The sequence below is a fragment of the Malurus melanocephalus genome, unplaced genomic scaffold (genome assembly GCF_030028575.1).
Source record: "Malurus melanocephalus ecotype Western Australia unplaced genomic scaffold, MMel_1.1 scaffold_228, whole genome shotgun sequence".
Lineage (NCBI taxonomy): Eukaryota > Metazoa > Chordata > Aves > Passeriformes > Maluridae > Malurus > Malurus melanocephalus.
The window spans coordinates 538,064-559,373 of record NW_026623460.1 but is presented as its reverse complement, the minus strand read 5'-3'; the positions used below and the strand labels follow the sequence as shown (position 1 = coordinate 559,373).

Below are 21,310 nucleotides of genomic sequence, written 5' to 3'. Positions count from 1 at the left end.
TGTCTGTGGCCACACCGTGCCTGTCTGTGGCCACGCTGTGCCTTAGTGGGGTGGCAGCACCAGGACAGAGGCTCTGCATCACACAGGACAGAAGAGGAGCTGGGCTGTTTTGGGATCAGCTTCCAAAGGTGAGCGTTTCTGTTGGGAAACACCCAGTGCCTGTTGCTGGGTGAGGCTGCACAAGCGATGGTCTTACCAGATAACTCAAACTGAAAGACACCCTGAGTACTTCTCACATGCTCTTCATTCACTGCCCCTTGAATAACTCTGAATGTTTCTGCAACAGGCCCCGATGGCTTGGCTCCATCTGCTCCTTCCTGCTGGGATCCACTTAAYTTCTTCCCCTCTTGGGCAGCGCCTACAAGAAATATTATATTTCTCTTTCAAATGCATGACATTTTAAAAATAAACGTAGAAACATGAGCAGAGAACTCGATTTGGAAAGACTTTAGCTTCGAAGTGGGGAAAATTAAGTTTTTACAGTTTTAGTATTAACACTGATAGAAGATGCTTTCTCCACCTGGGAATCTGAATACCTGTATGGCACTAAACWTATTTCTGTAATAACTTTAGGTTCCTAATAGATCAAAAGAAAAGTGAAAATAAAACCACGGCAAAGTTCTGACTGTTTATAGTTCATTACAAATGCTCACACAATGGTTTTCTAATGTAATCCATAAAAACCTGACAATGCCCAAAAATAAAACCCCACCAGTGTATTCAATAACCATTGCTTTCATGCCAAGACACTTCTGTCTTGTGCATCTTGCAAAGAACTTACATGCATACTTAAATAAATTATTCTGCAAAGRCTTCTAAGCTGGAAATCAATTTACTGCTTTGGCCAGTGGTATACTTTACCACAGTGAATATGCACATTTAACAATAAAGGACACCTTCTGCAATTYACAAAMCAAATMAAGTTCAACAGCTCCCAAAGATGCTGTTGAAAGTCTCTTAGGTGGCTTCAGTATCAAAAAATACTCAGGTCTGTTCTGTGAGTCCCTACAATAACTTGAGCTGTGAGCCCAGGGAACTAACACCATCCATCCCYGGCAGAAWGGTCCCAGTGTGACTGCTCAAAGAGTATTTTCACAGAAAGGAACTCTTCCAACTTTGCCTCCTCTGCCCTTGCTTATCCCTATTTTGACACTTCAGCATTCTGAGTTACCYTCCAACTTGTTGACACAATTCTGAAAAAACAAAAGCAAYGCTTTTCTAAAAAAGGTTTCTAGATTTCATCTAAGAGTTACTTTAATTGTGCAAATTGTGCATATTTTATCTAAGAAGCCATGGAACTTTTATTTTTATATTCTTTTGTATAAATTTAGCAAGGCAGAGGAGACATTCTGGCACAATAAGCTGTTCGCTGTTTAATTTCTTTTTTCCAGCAGTATTTACCTGTGACCTCCATATTACGACARTTCAGATGTTTAAAAAAAGATTCTTTAAAATAATACACTGACTTTACACCATGAAAGTCCTGCAGGAGGTATGATTCTTCCCCAGTTTTAAGTACATAGTCACTTCCATGAATCTTCCTCTCCAAATGAGAAGAGGGTTTTTGCTAAAGAGCTTAAGTGGAGTCCAAAKTCATAGGAGAAAAAAGAAACACAGAGGGCATTCATTATTGTCAGAAATTAGGGACTTGTACACACAGTGCTTTCCCTACCATATCTTTCTTGCTTTATAGCTGTAGTGTCAATTTCAACATCCAAGAAAAAGTCAGGTATCAGAGGGTGACCTAAGAGGGAGRAAAAATGTAATAGTAAATCCAAGTAAAGATGCACAGCACCAATCCATTTCATCTGAAACTACAGTCAATTTTATAAGTAAATAAACTACAACTTGAAGAAAAAATATAGCATGAAATGACATTAGAGTTTTGTTCACTTAAAATCTGACCTAGAGRGTTTATAAGGTTTGCAATGAAGAACATTGGAAGACAAAAACCACAAAAATCTATTTCACTAGCTATAAATAGTACTAGATCTACAATGCAGGTAGATTTTCTTTTCATTAAAGAATTTCTTAATTTAATTTAATAGACATTTAATTATTAGACTCTCARTGGATCCATATGTGTCTTCCAGGAAGGCATGTTCTCAAGGCTGAGGCAAAGCAACTTCTTACAAACTAATTTAAGAGTTCCTTGAAATGAAACAGTATTAATATTCTCCATATGTCATGMCCTCCTTCCTGAACTTACTTCTCACCTTAAATATCTCTTTTACCTGGTGCAATTGCATAAACATCAAAATCCTTAACTCCTTCTTCTCTCAGCAGAACTTCATCAATGATGAAGTTTCCAGTGAAAGTTTTTGGTTTTGTCAAAATGCAATATGCAGCATCTGCCAGGATGTCTGTTTTCCTGCACTGYTTTTCTATTCCAGCTCCTCCCAGCATATCCATAGCAGCAGTATGTATGGCTAGAAAGTTTGGAGGGTAAAAAAACAAAGCTTTAACACTGATAATATGAAATTCTTATTTCTTTCACAAGTAAACAAACTTTATTTCCCTTTAAGGCAAAARGAAACTCTAGGAAGACAGAAGCTGTGAAACATTACCAACCAACAAATAATTCTTTATAAGTAACACCAAAACCCGATKAAACTATTACAGGAATTGAAAAGGCCAGAACGTTCTATGACAYTCACATCCCTCTGTCTATCATCTCACCTCAATTTCTGCCAAATTATTCAGGACATGAAAAACTATCAGGACAAGTGTTTTCCCCACTGAATGTATGATACATCAGTTATTAWGATGTATTTGCTTTGGTGATTATCACACTGAAAATCTTGATGCCTGATTTTACTTTTTGATAACTCGCATGAGCTACTAAGGCGTTTCTCCTAAGTTAATGAGAAACCAAATAAGAAAACCTCACATAACTTCAACATTTCACAAAAAGGTTATAAAGAATACAAAAAGGTTATACAAGAATAAAACCTACATCTCCTAAGCTTCTGATTTTTTTATTAACCAATTCTATTACTTCTGTGCCATTCCACTAGCCTTCTTTATATTCTCCCACAGGAGCTACTAACAGCTACAGGAGCTACATTGTGGCATGTTGCTGTCTGTGATKTGCTCTTCCAGGCTAAGGTATCCATTCCATTTTTCTTTCATCCTATTTCACAGAAAGGCTGTCTGGTTGTAGCTTTTGACATTTGCCATCTTACTGGATTTCCTTCATACGTTCAGTTTCATTAGTTTTTCCCATCTGCTGTTAAGGACTCAACACTCTACCCCCAAGTTTTGAGGCAGATTCACAAATCCTTGCCTTCATGTGAGGCCAGAAGATCAGGGAGGCAGAAGGATAAACCAAATTTTTTGTTGTCCTTTTAGTGCTTCCATTCCACACAAAGTAACAGCAATTCTGATGCAGAAGTGATCCAAACATTCCTTAAATAGCAAAACAATAGGACCTATGTATCTGAGCTGGATCATTCATGTTCCAAAGTAGGTACTTGGAAAAAGGACAGAAGTCTTCCACGCTGGCCTGAGAGCTCCAGTCAAAGTGTTTTCTAAGAGAGTGCAGGAATGTAGATGCCCTTGCTGACTTCCTCACTTTAGCCTTCTGTGATGAGAATTAGCCCCTAGGATTCATTTACYTTTAACTAACCTCAGCTTCTTTTTTTTTCAAATCAAGCAAACTGCCATAAATACACATTTAAATAAGAAGTGACAAACAGATATACTGTACATATATGTAGGCCTCCCTAGGTCTTTTTCAAATCTTTAAGAAAAAACAATAAATTCGCTATTTTTTGTCTTCTGAAATGGTATCTGCCCTGCAAGATTTACTTTTTTTAATAACTACCAAYAGTTCAGAGAATATCTCTGTCAAATACTATGATGAAATTTATCAGTTTCTGTTGACCTGAATGTATTTATTCTGAGGATTCATTAAGCTGCTCACTTTTCCTGGCCCACAGGTCTGTCACTTCTCTGTAAGTGTTAACTATTATTCTTCTGAGCACAGTCAGACTATTTGCACAGACTGAAGCAAAAAGGATTCAAACAGTACTCAAACAGTACTCAAACTCAGATTCAAACAGTCTCATAGACTGGCTGCATATTGTTACATGCATTTTGTATAAAGTGATGCATGTTTGCCTCTAATGCACATGAAGAGAATTCCAGTCTCTTCCAGCTTCCASGACTCCTATTACTCCTCTAAACTCTTTGTGATGGGATTTTCCCTTGCCCTTTGGACAGATATTTTCTTTCACTTTTAGAGAGATGGAGAGCCCTGGCATCTTATTACCAACATACTTTCATCTGTTTAAAGAATCAGATTAATGAACAGATCCTGGCATCCATACAAACACTGAGGGTAAATGCATTTGTATGAGACRACAGTGGACTTCTAAATTAGGGACTTTTCAACTGCATTTCAGATACAGTTACAGTGGAAGTCTGTAACTACCTCTCTGGATGAACACAATAAAGAAGCTATCTTTTTCACTTTTGGAATATAAACCTTTCAAAAGCACATTTTTTTGTACTGGAGAATTCACACATTACAATCTTCTTTTATATGTGATGTCATGTCATGGAGGCATCACTGAATGAGCAGGCATGAATTCTGCAAATAAAAAGCTCTGTTTGTATWCTTTTAATCTTATAGAAAGCCTAATTACTTTTTTTTTTWWAATTTCCTTGCAGCATCTCACATAGAGAAATCTTYATTTTTAGAACTATTTATTAGAATATATACTGTTCTCATTTGTAAATTGAATATTCCTGTACTTCCAAGCCTCATGTTCTGCAGGAACCTGTGGGGCACAAGTATTAGCTGCACTCTGTAACCAGTACCAGCTCCCAGTCACCAGTACACTACTGCTCTCYTCTTATCTTAGCAGGTACGGGTGTGTTACCAAGGGCACAGCAGCACAGCAATGCTCAAGAGAAAGACATGATTTCATTTGGTTTGGGTTTCCCACGTCCCCATATAAGAATGCCAGATTTTGTAGAAGTTTTATTAATACCATYGTAGACATTCTTTAATACCAGACCACATCTGAGTGGTACTACTACTGATATTTGGAGTCCTGCAGCATAAGCCAAAACCAGAAAGAAATAATGTATTTAAGCATGTAATGTAAGACTTACTGTAAYCTCTGCTTATAAAGTTAGCTATCCCTCTGAAAAAACTGTGAGTGGGTGGAGAAATTCTCACATTTTCGTTTTTCCCCCTTGCCATGAAAAAARGTAGGACAAATTATTCAGATGGATGGGGGAAAACATTGCAAAATAAATACCTAGTAAACCCAGCTGGTCTCAGCAGAAAAAAATTCTTTAGCTTTTAACAGGACCCGTAAAGCCACTGACTCATTTCCACAATAGCAGTGGATGTTTTTTCCAGCACATCCAGAATAAGAAAGCTGTGGAGGATGCACATGATGCATCTATGCAGCATGTGAATATGTGCGTTTACAAGACACTGGTTATCTTGTAACTCCCTTTGCGGGAAAAACGTAAGTCAAATTGGTAATGCTGTCTGCAGCTTCATACCATTTCTCTCTATCTGAACAAGACACTCTGGATTAACTCAGTTACTGTCCCTAACTCTCACAGGCAATATATGTTGTTAAATCAGTCAATGTCCAAAAACCACACAATGGTAGGTAAAAGGTCACTTCTGTTAATGAGAAACCAAGTAACTCCCACATATCAAATTCTGAGGAGATATAAAATCCATTTAACAATGCCATTTTAAAGACAAGACAAGGGGGATGGGTGGGGTCTAGGGAGCTAAAGATCAAGAATCAAGTTTCATGGTTCTATTCTCAATGACATAGATCCAATGGGAAGTCTCCACTGAAAATTTTTGGAGTTTTTCCTRGGGCACTCAAGAAGCAAGTACACAGAAACAAGTATATATTTATTTTAACTGCCTCAGAAACAAAAAAATGTAACACACACTTGAAACCTGAAAGGTGAACTTTGACTCTACCAGAAGGCAATCCAGATTTGAAGTTACACGTAGCTGCCCTCAGTATATATATGTAGTTGCCCTCAGTATATCATAGATGAAGACCTTATTCTCTTCAAAATAGGACAAGTTTTGTGATAATATAATTACCATGAACAATATGATTTTAAAATCAATCCATTTCCAAAATATTTCTGTGGGTAAAACTCACAGGTAAGCAGAATTATGAGGCATCTATTTACTGGAAGAATTTAAGAGGACAAGCAGCCAAACCAATGAAAAAGGATCTAGACTGTCAGACACACCAACCCAAGTGTTCAATTGATCATCACCTATAGTATTTAACCTAAAAAATTTGGCTGATTTTCTCTGAAAGAAGTTAAAGATTTTGTCTGAAATAAGTTTTCCTCATATTTCTCACTTTAGAGATAATTCCAGTTTCCAGGAGAGGGTAAAAGGGGCCTGCAACAGGAAGGCAGTTTTCCTGCCTTACAGGAAAACACTGAAAACTGTTTGTGTACAAACACTTCTTACAATGGAGCACCATCCCCAGAAGAGGAACTTGGTTGGTATTTTTATCTCCTTTTCCTTGCACTTGTTAAGGAAATAAACACTGTTGCAATGTTTTCTAACACAATTGCATACTGAAAGGCAGGATTACTCTCTGTCTGGTATTGATTTTAACATCAGTATCATTTTGGCCCATGGATCTATTTGTGGAGAAGAGACTGGCCTCCTTGGCAAACAGCTGGCCAAACCTCAAACAGCAGCCCTTATTCTCACTGACCCACAGAAAACAAACTGAAGCTRATACAACATGGAGGCATTGAGCTATTTTCTTCCAGAGAGCTCTTTAATTTCCTGTAATTTGCAATCAGATAGTTCTGTGAACAACTCTTCAGAGAATTGCATTGTGCCAAAACTTCTAGGAATAGGCCTTTTTAAAATTATTTCCGCATGTACAGCGGTACCTACCTTGTCAGTATGCTCTTGCAATTTAACTAGCAAGGAATTCTAAATAGTACTACATACACAGATGTTCAATACCCACTCATGAAAGAACACTAATATYTTTGTGATTCTGTCCAAACCAAAACACTGGTGCATGAGTAAAAGCACAGGCAAGCCAAACACTACACATATGCCTCAACTAACTGTGGTTTCAAACTAGCCAAAGATGAGTTAAGATCAAAGTGGCAATGGTCTAGTGAGAACTAGGAATGAAAACCAGAACCCATGAAGGATGAACAAAGAACTGCTCAGTCACTTGAATCTATTCCAGAAATCTGAAGCATATTCAGTGTCAAATAAAACAAGCTTTAGCAGACAAAATACAGAAAATCAGTATTTTAGTAATTTAAGAAAAAAAAATCACCTGTTTTAGGCCATAAAGCATTGACAGCAACTTCTCCTCTAAATTCTTCTGCCATTCCCAAGACACACATGGACATCCCATATTTAGAAATGGTGTAAGCTAAGACAAAACATGAAAAAAAGTGTAAGTTTACACTGTGTGTAAAATGTAATTTTACTTATGAAAGATAAAACAGATAATTGGTTCACAAGAAAAATTAAGGGTTTTTAGACAAAACAGTACCTTCCYAGAATTAAAATCTCTCCCTTCTACCTGCTACCCCAGTCAGATACAAACTGTAGTCTGTCATCTTTTCACTGCAAACAAAATGAAAGCTATATATGTTTTGACAAAAATAACTGACGCTAAGCTGCTTCAATGGTGATTTTGGCATGCTTTTTATATACAGCGCACTGACAGGAATGATCAACGGTTTTCAAGAAACTTAAGGCATACTAGCTGTTAAGGACCAAACTAGTATCCTATAGAAAACAAAATTGTGGGGGGCAGGAATTCTAATTCCTTGTTACCTATCTACTTTGAGAAGGGAAACTCTTTCAGGGAAAGAACTGGAAGTTGCTGGAGTTTAACATGACAAGTGTCCAAAATGGAAAGCTTTTCTGCAGTTTTAAAATGAGCAACACTAATCTCAAGATAACATGGAATTCTCTTTCCACCTCAAAATTCATTTCCATGCTAGGAGACAACACTGAGCTTTATCCATAGTRAAATAAACATGAAGCTGAATCAGTATGAAAATAAATTTTGGATTTCAGTCTCTATTCGGAGCAGAAAATATTATGTAATCTTAACAATTTCCACGTAAAAGCACAAACCTATCTTGAAAACAAAAAGGATGTATGATGCCATGAAACCTGCTGTACATTTTCCTACAAAGCAATTTCTTCTAGGTCGGGTACAAAATGTTCTGGGGAACCATCAGTGCCAGTCTATGTATAGTGCTAAAGATACAAGATCTTTGTATCCATTCTGCACTGGCACGCCTGCATATTTCACCAGGTACTTGTCTCACAACAGAGAGAACAGCAAGACAGGCTCTCAGCGATACTCACCACAATGATTTTTGAACCACATGGGATTCAGATTCATAGGTGGGCTAAGGTTCAGGATATGGGGGTTCTTACTCTTCCTCAAGTAGGGAAGGCATGCTTTAGACCTGAAAGATAGATTCAGATGTATCAGTTTCCTCTTATTTTATGGAACACTTATAGTTACAGTAAAAACCACACTAGCAGACCAGCATTTTCATGACAGCCCAAGACTAAGCCTCTTCTCCTATCAAGTACTTAACTAATRAAAAGAACAACAAAAAAACATGTCCTAGATTGTTTATCTCAGGCCTACTATTCATTCCTGCAAGCTGGACCACATTCTTCAAACAGTGCATCAGCATTACTAAAGCTGATTTTCCAGATACTCAGAAGCTATAATCTCCTTTGATAGTTCTTGTAGGGAAAACAAAACACTATAAGGCAAAACACAAATACAACAGCATCATTTAGTCATAAAAGTATTCTCTTCTGATCATATACCTGTTTCTTCTTTAAAACCAGTTGAAGAAGTACTACTGCATAGCAGAATGCTATTACAAATCTTCCAAAGAAAGCTGAAAACCTGTTCTCTGCAGAGAGAATTCTATTTTGAATTTACATACCTCTATAAATCAGAACTTTTACTTTACAGAAATTGTGTTTTATTTTCACAGTAGAATCCTGGAGTGCATGGAGCATATCTCCTTAATCCAGGTAATAACCCTGTCAGAAGGATGCCTTACTGGACCTGATGGCCACAAACCTAAATGAGATAATSAAGGACCCCATGATGGGAGGCAGCCTGGGCTGCAGTGATCTCACACTGGTGGAGTTCACAGTCCTGAGGGAAATGGGTYGGGCAAAGAGCAAAGTCAGGACCTGGAGTTTCAGAAAGTGCAAAATTTCAGTTTTTCAAGGAGTTAGTCACAAGGACCATTGCAAAGCTGCCCACAGAAACAGGGCAGCAAAACAGGACTGGCAGATCTTTAACAAYGTCTTCCATACAGCACAGGAGCTAGTGATCCAGTAGCACAAGAATTTGGCAAGAAAGGCAAGAAACTGGCATGGATGAGTACAGAACTGCTGGTCAAACCAAAGGACAAAAAGCAAATGTACAGCCAGTAGAAGCAGGGACAAGCATTCTAGGAAGAATATAGGTGCGCAGGCTGATTGTGTAGGTTTGGGGTGAGGAAAGCCAAAGAGAAGCTGGCACTGAAGTTTATAAGGGATGCAAAGAATAACAAGGGCTTCTACAGGTGTGTCAGCCAGAAAAGGAAGGCAAAGAAAGTGTACACACACACACACACACACACACACACACACAACCCAGAATAAGCATGGTTGCAGTACCAGTAACAACTGATGACGAGAAGGCTGAGGGACCCAACAGCCTTTTTTGCCTCAGTCTTAAATGGGAACTTCTCTTCCCACACCCTTTGAGTGCATGAACAGGGGATGGGGGGAGCAAAGTGCTTCCCACTTTCAAGTTTCTGAACATCTGAGGAACCTGAATATACACAAGTCCATAGGGCCTGATGAGATGCATCTCACAGTCATGAGGGAGCTGGCTGACATAGCTGCCAAGACACTCTCCATATCTGAAAAACTGGAGTCAGGTGAAGACTCAGATGTCTAGAAAAAGRTAAACATTGTACCTATGTTTAAAAAGAGTGGACAGGAGGACCCCAGCAATTACCAACCTGTCAGCCTCACCTCTGTGCCTGAGAAGATCATGGAACAGATGTCCTAGAATCAGGAGATGATGCTAGGATAGGCAGGTGACTTGACACTGAGGTGATTCACCAAGGGTAAGTCCTCCCTGACCAATGGAGTGGCCTTCTACGATGGAAGGGCTACACCAGTGGACAAGAGACAGGCTACAGATGTCATGTGCTCTRTATAGCTTTAGCGAAGGTTCCTCCTAACCTCCTTCTCTCTAAACTGGGAAGAGAAATTTGATGGGTAGACTATTCAGTGGACAAGGAATYGGTAGGACAGTGGTATTCCAGAGTGAGTGGTCAATGGCTCAGAGTCCTGATGGACATCAGTGACAAAAGGTGTCCATCAGGGGTTGGTAATGGGACCGGTGTTACTCCATCTCTGTATCAATGACACAGATGAGGGGATCAAGGGCACCTCAGCAAATCTGCACATGACACCAAGCTGAGTGGCGCTGTTGACATATCTGAAGGATGGGATTCCATCCAGAGGGACTTGGACAAGTTCAAGAAATGGGCCCATGGGAATCTCTTGCAGTTGAACAAGMCCAAGTGTGAGGTGCTGCACCSGGATYRGGGCAATGCCCGGTCCCAGCACAGGCTGGGGATGAGCAGATCGGAGCAGCCCCGTGAGAAGGACCTSGGGGTGCTGTGGGTGAGAGGCTGGACATGACYCGGCCATGGCACTGCCAGCCCAGAGAGACAAACGTGTCCTGGGCTGCATCCAAAGCAGTGTGGGCAGCAGGGGAGGGAGGGGATTGTGCCCTTCGGCCCAGCTCAGGGATCCCAGCGCAGAAAAGACATTGAATTTTGAGACAGTCCAGAGGAGGTCACCAAGTTCAATASTGGGATGGAGCAGCTCTCCTGCAAGGAYAGGCTGAGAATTATTCTGCCTGGAGAAGAGCAGGCCTTAGAGTAAGGTTCACCTTACTGTAGCGTTCCAGTATCTAAAGAGGCTACAAGAAGGCACAAGAAAGACTTTGTACAAGGGCATGGAGTGAGAGGACAAGAGGGAATAGCTTTAAATTGGAAGAAGGTGGGTTAAGATTAGATATCATGCAGAAATTCTTTACTCTGAGAATGCTGAGGCACTGAACAGGTTGTCCAAGGAACTGTAGATTCCCCACACACTGAAGTGTTCAAGGCCAGGCTGGATGGAGCTCTGAGCAACCTGGTCCATGGGAGGTGTCTCTGCCCATGGTAAGGGCTTGGAAGTACATGATGTTTTAGTATCTCTTCAAGCCCAATCCATTCTATGGTTCAACAATTCCATGATTCTATCTCAACAGGTACACACTGTAAGATGGGACATCTSCCCTACCATCACCTCTACACAGGCAAAAAAATCCAGGTTTTTTTTTAAACTACCTGAAAGTAGRTCTTTATAAATTACAATCAGAATCAACATTAAAAGCAAGGGGAAGAAAGTGTGAAAATGCTTCGCTGTGTTTTGTTAATTGAGAACTACAAAAGCAGTGACAAAGACCATTTCAGGGGAATTAATTTTTCTTATGGTCTTCCACTTGCAGCACACAGAACCTGATTTGTAATCTTTTCAGGGCAGAGTAAGACCAAAAATATACTTTAAGAATTCCCCATTAATTTGGATTAGCTAGACGTAAAATCAAGAAAATCACTGTTGTTATTGGGTGCTGAGGAGAAAAKGGAACTTGCCACAGAAGTACAGTGGAATCCATTCAGCAATTTATCAAGAGCTGGCAACCAGACTGACCTGCACAATGAAGAATAACAGACACTATTCTAGACTGGAGGATTGGASTAGATGACCTTTAAAGGCCCCTTCCAACCCAAAGTATTCTATGATTTTGTGGTAATACTTTCATACAAAACTTTTTGATCACACCAATCAATATCTGAATTTAGAGAATCTGCATCATCCTAGGGGCTTTTTTTTTTTAACTCTGTGAAAATCAGTCTCCATTTTAAGATGCTGCTTTAAATGACATCCTACAAATGGAAAGATGATCTGAGCAACTAAATCCACCTCCAAAAATGTGCAAAATAAGGACCAAAGAATTGTGAAATCAAACCTTGGCATATTAATTTAAATAAATAATAGAATTGATAAGCTGAAAGTAGCTGGTGAACACTTTGGATCGTTAAGACATATATTTAACATTTCTCTTTCAACTATGTTGAGTTACATAATGTCTCTAAAGAGGGGAAAGAAGCTTATGAGAAGGAAACTGACAAATAAGATATTGACTGGATGTATGCAAAAATTTAGTCATTTTGCTTGAAATAAAGAGCATCAGCATTTAACAAAGCCAAGCTGGAATTTCATTTGAAATAAATTAGTTTTTTCTTCCTATCTGCATGGAGAGGCTTGTGAACACTTAATGACTGAAATAATAARGTTCCTGTTTACTCCAACTTGCAAATAATTCTTGGAAATATTAATTCACATCAGCTGACCAATAACTTAGCAATTGCCTGTGAGCACATGCAGAATATCTGAACTCAAATTCTAGGGCTGCAAGACAGCTACAGAATTTCTCAGGAAAACTGAAACAGCAACTACGTTCTGTTACAATTGCTTTGCTTCTTTCTCTCAGCACTTACGTGAGATAGGTTCCTCGTACATTGACATCCATCATAAGATTGACCTTCTTTGTTGCTGTTTCCAACGTGCCRGTCAATGAGATGGCGCTTGCATTATTCACCAAAATATCAATCCCTGGTTTTAAAATAAGCCATTTTACGTTAGCATTTAAAGACCAAAACCATGAGTAAGACAGGTGTTTTCTTTTTGTTTGAAAATCTGCTTGTTAATGTCTCCTCTACACCTTGACTTACCCCCAAAAGTTTTCACAGCTTTCTCCACGGCACTAATGATTTGCTGTTCTTCCCTCACATTAACAATGCATGGCAAAGCCTTTCCTCCAGCTGCTTCAACTGCACAATTAAAAGATTTTAAAATTAAACAYTTAAAAATTCGCTCTCAAAAGGAATCAACTAATACAAACTGTAAATCACATTCTCAAACTGTAACCTTTTAACATGTTGTATGAAGAACAGGGAGGCCAAAACCTTGACACTGCAAATGTTTATTTCACGCATCTTAAGTAGCATGGAATTTTTACATTTAGATACACACACTCATCTTTGTTACAGTAACATTACAGCATTCCTGGGAGGCAAGAGAAGCACTAMGCTTATTTTAGTAAAAGAACTGAAACTAATAGAGTCTATGCGTTTTTCCACTCAGGTATGATAATTAAGCAAGGGTATACACYCAGCCCAGCACCTTAATTTGTTACAACTTACTTTCTTCTGCTGCAGTGTAGATAGTCCCTGGAAGGGTAGGATGGGGCTCAGCCGTCTTGGCAGCTATCACAATGTTGGCACCATCCTTGGCAGCTTTCAAAGCAATGGCCTTGCCAATGCCCCGGCTCGCACCCGTGATGAAGAGAGTGCATCCTGCTAGTTTCCTAAAGGCGAAGAAGGAAGTGGAGGATAAGGAAGAGGAGAATAAAGCAGAAACTGTGAATCATTTACTTTTATTAGACTCTAAGAGCAAACATAATAAGCACAGTCTCCCAAGCAAACAAATGTCTTCATCCTTTCACTAAGAAAACTGCCCGTGAACACAAAAGGGATGGCTACAGCTACAGRAAAGTACCACTGAAGAAAGACAACATCCCAAGTTTGAAAACAAGACCTTTAGCAAGAAGGTTACACAGGTYACCCAGTTACATTTCTCCCTTTTCATGAAAGGATCCAACAGAGTTTCACAACAGAGCTGCAATGTTCTGCAGAAATGGAAAAGGAATAATTTGTAAAAAAAAAAAACAAAAMCTGTTTCTAACAAGACAGCACATCTACACATATCTCTGAAATCTATTAATCACAGTGTCTAAACACAAAAACCTGAAGTCTCAATGTGGTGCAAAGTACCAAGTCCAGAACCACAATGCCATATGCAAATACCAAAACTCTTATCTTCAGAAACGGCAATTTTTCTTTTAAATCTTCTACACTCAACAGCTTCCCAGTAACTGCATTTAGTCCAAATGATGCCCAAAGACTTCCTTTTTAATTTTTGTTTTTTAACTTTTGCTTTTTAACTTTCAGTTTCCCCAACTTAAAGAAACTAACAAGTTTTASAGTGAAAGAAAGATGTCTGGCTAACACAATATCACTGAATTTTTGCAAAGAGAAGTAYCAACTCCATAAACATATTCAAAGATAAAGCCTTTTAGACAACAGGCCTTCCAGATGAAKGAATGTGCATTTCTGTGCTCTGCAAAAAGTTCATATGCCTTGTTGGAAGGCTGTGTCAAAAACCAGGTTTTTAAATTCATTTAATTAATTCTTACACAAACCATGTGCAATGGTGACTTCMCTTTTCACTCACATCACAGAAGTTAAATCACAAACATTACAAAAGCTTCCACCCTGAGCTTCCATTAGTTTTCCTTTCAGACTGGGCCAAACTCGGCATTGTTTCTCCCCATCTGTTTTCAGATGTAGTTTTTTCCCCTTTGACCACATTCATCTTTTAAATTATCTCTGAGGAGGATGTTTGCTTTCAGATGGCAAAAAATTAGAATGGGTCAGAAAGAGGGAGTGCGGGGTCAGAGTTAGGCATCTACAAGATCTCAGGAAGTGAACCATGTCCTGAAGGTGCCATTTCAAACAGCTTTCATCCGCAAAATTGAGTCCTAGAAAGGCACAGGAAGAAAAATAACTAAATAGCACAGTGAATCACAAAAATCTACTCTCAAGAATTGTGTCACATGCACAGTGAGAAAAGTTCAACTCTGGAATACATAGTCAAACTGTAAAACTCCGTGAAATAAAGCCAGACTCTAGTTTCTATCTTCAACCAACTAGCATGAGGTCAGCATAATTCACCTTAGTCATGGAAGAGGTAAATGGGGCCCAGCAAGAGGCAGCTCTGGAGGAGAAAGCAGCAGAGGAAAGCTGATGGAGCTTTAAACCCTGCCTGGGGCTAGAGACTATTCATGAGACCAGCAGGTGTACAAGGAGGCGAACAGGGCCATGCAGTGAACTTGTGACTCAGTTCCCATGAGAGGTGCCCTACAGGGACTGGGAGCACAGACAGGCCCCAAAGAAGGAATCAGAAACACTACCCGGACCTGCTAGGGTGGTATCAGGAAAATCAAAGTTCACCAGCAGCTGAAGCTTTCGAAGGACATCAAGAGCACAGAGACTTCTGCTACATTGTTAGTAAAACTGGGCTCTTTGCTCAGCGGGATGGGTGAATGAAAATATTTCAACATTGTTACGATACTTTGGCTTCATATTTAAGACACGATGCTATGATCTGGATGGGTGCACAACCTGACAGATAAAAACTGGTTGGTTGGTCAGGCTCAGAGGGTGGTGGTTAGTTAGTCATACTTGCAGGAGTAAGATTTTTTAAGCCATTTAGCAGCCCAGAACTTCAAAGTTTATAAAGCCTATGCCTGTCTAAAATTGTTTATGATCTGTATTGTGAAGGTCACATCTGCATAACTTCCATCACAGATGAATTGTGCTAATAAGACAGAAAATGCCAAATTCACTTCAGTGCCCTATAGTCTTGGGAATCTTGAAAAACATTGAGATTGGTTCCTTTCCATTTCCATGAAAGACTGCCAATACAGAAACCTGCAGGTCACACCAGGTACACTTTTTACAGCTTACAGAGATGCTAGGATTTTAATAACCTGCTAATACAGGAACAAATAGTAACTTATCTTCCAAGCTGTTAGCAGTGGCTCTGAAAAGCCAGAAGGCAGAAAACACCTCTAAATTAAGATACTGTACTGGAAGAAAATTTGACAGGTAAGACAATACTAGAAGAATGTACTAGTATATAACAATAATGACAAAACCAGCAATAATAACAATAGTAATAGCAGTTATAATAACAGTAATTATAYTTTAATATTAGATGCATTGCCCAAATTATATTAAAGCCCTCCAATAACTGTTTCCATTGCAACAGGCGCCGCTCAAGGCCACTACACGACCCGAACAGCTCGTCCCGGGGCTCTGGTGCTGCCCGGGCCGGCCCCGCCCCAGAGAACACGCGTGTCCTCCGCTACGGCCCCGGCTCCCGGCCGTGCCGCACGCCCCGAGAGAAGGGAGACAGCGCTCCTGGGAGCCAGGGGTGCCCCGCGAACCCCTCGGCGGCCGCAGCCTCCCCGCCCCGACAGCCCTGGGGGCGGCCCCCCGGCCCGGTTACCCCGGCACCTTACCCGGTGTTGGGCAGCATGGCGGCGGGGCGGCCCGGACGGGGACGGGAACGGGAACGGGAACGGGGCCGGGACAGGAGCGGCGCAGCTCCGCCGCGCAGCCGCCGCGGCCTCTCGGGGCGGGGCAGGGCCGGGGCAGGCTCCGTGAGCGCCACAGCCGGCTCGCAGTGAGCCCGGCAAGGGCCGGGGGAGGCTCTGGGAGCTCGGCAGCGGGTTTGCCATGAGCACGGCAGCGGRGTTTGCTGTGGGCTGAGCGCCCTCACACCTCTGCTGGCAGCCCAGTGCTCTGCTCTCCACAGCAGAAACCCCACGGTCCTGTGGGGAAAGGCGCGCCCTGATTTCCCACACGCCCTTCCCTCCGATGATGCAGCATTCCCCCGGAGCTGAGCTCGYCCCGGGCCCCCAGATACTCGCAGGAGAACGTGGTGCGCCCTTCTCTTTCGGGAATTCCTTTAATTTTGCGGGCTCGGGTGTTTTGCCCACGAGCCTTTGAGCTCGGGCGCTGTCGCTGTGTCGCGCTGCAGCCACAGCTCCCGGCTGTCCCCGCTGTCCCCGCTGTCCCCGCTGTCCCCGCACGGCGCTGTGCCGGTGCCTCCCTGTGCCGCCCGCTCTCCCTGCCGGCTGCACTCGGGGATGGGGAAATGCGGCCGGAGGCGGCGAACGAGGCCTTGTGAGCAGTGACAGCGGGGCCCGAGGGTCCTCAGGGCAGGGGGAAGATCTCTGAGGCTGGACATGGCTCTGAAAACACCGTGTGTCATCCCCACCGTGTGTCCTCCACACCGTGTGCCCTCCACATGACAATCCCGACACACTTGCTGCCCCACTGTCAAGCCTCACTGACATTCGACATTTTAGCATCCTTCTTTTATGTGCCAWCCCCCTTTTTCTCATGTGAAGGGTGAGATTTGTGGAAGTGACTGTAGAGCCTCTGTTGTAAAACCTAGTGAAAGAACATTACCTACTACAGGACTTTCAAACATACGTGGTTTATGACCTGTACCTTATTTTGAGTAATCCTTGTTGGCTATAAAGGTCACAGGTGAATATTGCTGGGAAAAGAAATCAAATGGAAATTAACACATTTGTCAGGTATGCCATATGATCTGTTTTGCTAAATTATGTCAAAACCAGCCTGTCTTACATCCTAGATGATATTTGTATGATTTAGTCTCTTAGATGAAATGCAGAAATGCTTTGGATTTTTTTTTTTTTTAGAAAAGCATTGCTTTTGCTTTTTCAGAGTTGTAGTGTGTCAAGTTGGAGGGCAACTCAGAATGCTTAACAGGTTTTGTAGGAGTGTCAAAATAGGGATAAGGCAAGGGCAGAGGAGGCAAAGTTGGAAAAGTTCCTTTCGGTGAAAATACTCTTTGAGCAGTCACACTGGGACCATTCTGCTGGGGATGGATGTYGTTAGTTCAGGTTAATTCACAGCGCAGGTTATTGTAGGGATTCACAGAACAGACCTGAGTATTTTTTTGATACTGAAGCCACCTTAAGAGACTTTCCACAGCATTTTTGGGGGCTGTTGAACTTGATTTGGTTTGTAAATTGCAGAAGGTGTATTTTATTGTTAAATTTGCATGTTCACTATGGTAAAGTATACCACTGCTAATCAAATTGAGGTCTTCATGCAGAATTCTCTTTATTTTAAGTAGAACTTTCTGTCTTTGATCTCTGAGTCTTAAAGCAGAATTCACTGTCCCTGCTTCCTTTGATCTCTGTTGCAGATGGACGTTGATGGTATCATTCTCCCCTTTAACCTCTCTTTTGTATGTAAAAAGATGCTATCAGGTGGGTTAAGCAGATGTTTCTCAATGTTTATGGGGAGCTTTTGTCTTTTATGATCTGCCTGGCAATTGTCTTAGAGGATGACATCTTAGACATTCAGACTGAGGTTCTGCACGTCCTGAACTGAATTTTGCTTGAAACTGAGTAGGGGGCATCTCCCCMAACGACCACCAGGGACCACTAGAGACCCCCGAAGAGGCCCGCACAGTGCAGGGACACTTAAGGATTAAGGCTGCTGATGTGGTTGTGAGCATGTCGAGTACTGACTTTGTGAAAATGTTCACAGGTGAGGGACAAAGGCCTTTGTCAGGGGGGATGTGGGTTCTGGTGCCCAGAAAAGCCTCTCCTKGTGGRGGAGTAGAGMGGCCTCTTGCTTTGTGGTCTGGGTTTRGAGGAGCTTTTGGCTTCTTGCGGCTCAAGGGAAAGTGCAGGCCAGAACTGCTTGGATTTTTCTGCACTCTTGTGTTGTGTGAACAGGAAGAGTGCAAAAGCTTACACTGGTTTTCTTAACCAGGTACTGATRTTTTAGCAGCCAGGGTATCTTCAGAAAGAATCCYTCCAGTGTGTTGGACTTGTGCTCTGCACATCTCTGAGCACTGTCTCCTAGATGTGCACTGCTTTTACAGCAGGACTTGGTATGAAAATAACTGGATTTGTTTCATCTCCCTGGAGAGATCTGAGTTATATGGTTTTTTCTCAGTTGAATCAGTCATAAKCTAATAATTTCATCGTGTAACAGCATACAGTATCTGATATAATTCATTTCTCTTACAGAATGTCTTCTCATTCCAGAAAACGTATTTACTACTTAAGTATGGTTGGACAGGAGGAAATGTCAGAACTTCTATAATKTTGAATTCTACACTTCTATATGTGATTTACACAAATATCACTATTCAAAACTGCTCCAAACCCTCTTTGGCAAGGTTCAAAATGGAGTCAGAAAAGAGCAGATTAACCATGGAAAAAAAAACCCAAGTAATCCGTTAAGTTAATAATTGTAATCAAGTCCTCAGAAATGTTTTTACAAATGGACTGGAAAAGTRTATTCTATTTCAATTAATCAGCCTTCTCCTTTACAGCAAAGTGCTTCAGTGCTGTGGAAGGTAGATAGATATGGAAATAATTTGTTARATTTAGATACTGGAAGTGTATGAGATTTAATCACAGAATCTGATTTAGCATTTTACCATGTGGATAAAATATGAAGTATATTCCAAAACAGATTTTTCTAAAGAAATCAAAGATCTTACTCCAGGGGTATATCTTACTCCAGCCTATATCCAGATCTTTTTCATTTTCTTATGATTCTGTTTCTTCTTTYTAGATAAGCTGAAGCCATTCATGTGTTTCATCCGGAAAAAATGCTGCTATAGYTACATTTTGAACACTGGCAGAATCCTGGCCTTTCTTATGCAATTACAATACTGTTTCAAAATGCCAGTCCTCATTTTTCATTGATACAGTGTAAGATCAATAGATTTTGTAATTGCTACAGAAGTCACTACTCAGGTTTGTTATAATACCCAATAGCAAACATGGGGTTTTTTAATAGCTTTCTACAATGCTTCCAAGGAAAATTATGCCCCCAAATTCTGGTGTTTCAAGGACAGCTTTTTTCATTTACACTTTGTTTCCTGACTGCTAACTCTCCTCTATTACTGTGARATTTAAACCTGATAGAACTTTGTTTCCTCCAATGTTATCTCATCTTTAATTTACTTATGTCTAATGAGCTGTGATTTCTGATTCCAGGATTAGGGGATGCAGAGTATGTTTCTAGTGTGCTGTAAGGTGTGAGTTCTGATTCCAGGATTAGGGGATGCAGAGTATGTTTCTKGTGTGCTGTAAGGTGTGAGTTCTGATTCCAGGATTAGGGGATGCAGAGTATGTTTCTAGTGTGCTGTAAGAGCTGAAGTCAGCACTAACATTTCCTCTGACTGGAAGACAAAAGAGCATTTTCCTCTCCTGTACTGATTTCACAAAGCTTGTATGAATTGACCACCACTATCAGAGAGGTTATTTAAAAAGGCTGATGATCTTAAACTATTGAAAAAGTCTATTGTGCACTGTTAGGACAAGACCTACAGTAGGTGCTSTAGTAGAGAAATTATTGCAGATATTTGCCTACTGCAGGGTATTCTTACATGAGGTCAAAACTGTGTTTCTTTYTACTCTATTGCTTACTTCACAGATTCTGAGGCACATAAAATGAAGCGACAAAAAGCTGTGACTGTTGTGCTACTGTGAGTAACTGGAGAGAAAAATACAAGTTTTCTGGGRAATGATTAATTAAGAGAACAGGTCCAAGACATACGTAAGTGAGACGTGATCTGCAGGCTGCTGACGGTAGTGAGCAGGACTGATGGCTTATCGTATTGCGAAGGAAATGTAACTCTCATTTGCTCAAGGGCTCTTCTCTCCCAGCTGTTCATCAGTTCCCGTTCCTCCGSAGTCAAACTCCTCCAGAGTTTGGAGCAGGCGATGCCAGCAGAGGGAGCAGGCAGCACACCGGAGCGCGGCTAGCTCTGCCAAGCCTGTTCTGCTGCCCGGCCTGCACTGAGATCTTTCTCTGCTTAGGGCAGCGGTCAAATGTGGGATAGGGTGAAATAACCAGGTTCGTGGCAATTTAAAAATCTCTGTCTGTGCCTTGCACCTCGCACTTCCTTTACCTTGCTCCTAGTATAAAGTATCTGTCTAGAGCAGGAATGTACTTTGAGGTGAACAGAGCCCATACTTACTTGAACCACTGAAATAATCAGTGATGCATAAAACTTTGACAAAAATCAAACCCAGTGAATCTTCAGATAATTTCAGTGTAATATCCATATAGTCTATATAATGGGGTTACTTAACCTTAGTTCTTTGCAGAGCTCTGTCCTGGAGYAAGGTGTTACATTGTAGAGCAAAGTTAAGCTCTACCAACTGAATAAAACTGGCTCAAGAAATAATACCTAGAGTCAGTGTCTTTTACTGGGATGGGCTGTAGCTCTGCTTCCCACCATTTCTACCAGGGGCTGACAATAAGACCTTGCCAACTGGAGACAGTGTCACACCTCTTGAGAAAGGTTTACCTGCAGAAAGTTTTATCAGTGGGGTCCATGCATCAACCTGAAGTTACTTTAGGGGAAAGAGAAAAAAAAGAAGAGAAGGAAGTGCCTGACAAGCAGCCAGCCAGAAGTGAAGCAATGTGGCCCCCAGAAGTGGCCTCCAATGTGGCATCCCTT

At 41.1% G+C, this 21,310-nt stretch overlaps 1 protein-coding gene across 1 annotated transcript in view; it reads right to left on the bottom strand.

Annotated features, from left to right (window-relative positions):
- The window catches only part of HSDL2 (hydroxysteroid dehydrogenase like 2), an 18,047-nt gene extending 1,657 nt beyond the window's left edge, over positions 1-16,390 (bottom strand). Inside the window, exons 1-9 of the mRNA XM_057374543.1 lie at positions 16,299-16,390; positions 13,357-13,520; positions 12,886-12,984; positions 12,652-12,766; positions 8,372-8,475; positions 7,320-7,418; positions 2,235-2,429; positions 1,673-1,744; positions 197-358 (exon numbers count right to left, since the gene is read on the bottom strand). Coding sequence (XP_057230526.1) covers positions 197-358; positions 1,673-1,744; positions 2,235-2,429; positions 7,320-7,418; positions 8,372-8,475; positions 12,652-12,766; positions 12,886-12,984; positions 13,357-13,520; positions 16,299-16,315 — 1,027 coding nt within the window. The 5' untranslated portion in view covers positions 16,316-16,390. The remainder of the gene's footprint in view (positions 1-196; positions 359-1,672; positions 1,745-2,234; positions 2,430-7,319; positions 7,419-8,371; positions 8,476-12,651; positions 12,767-12,885; positions 12,985-13,356; positions 13,521-16,298) is intronic.
- Between the last annotated feature and the right edge of the window lie 4,920 nt (positions 16,391-21,310).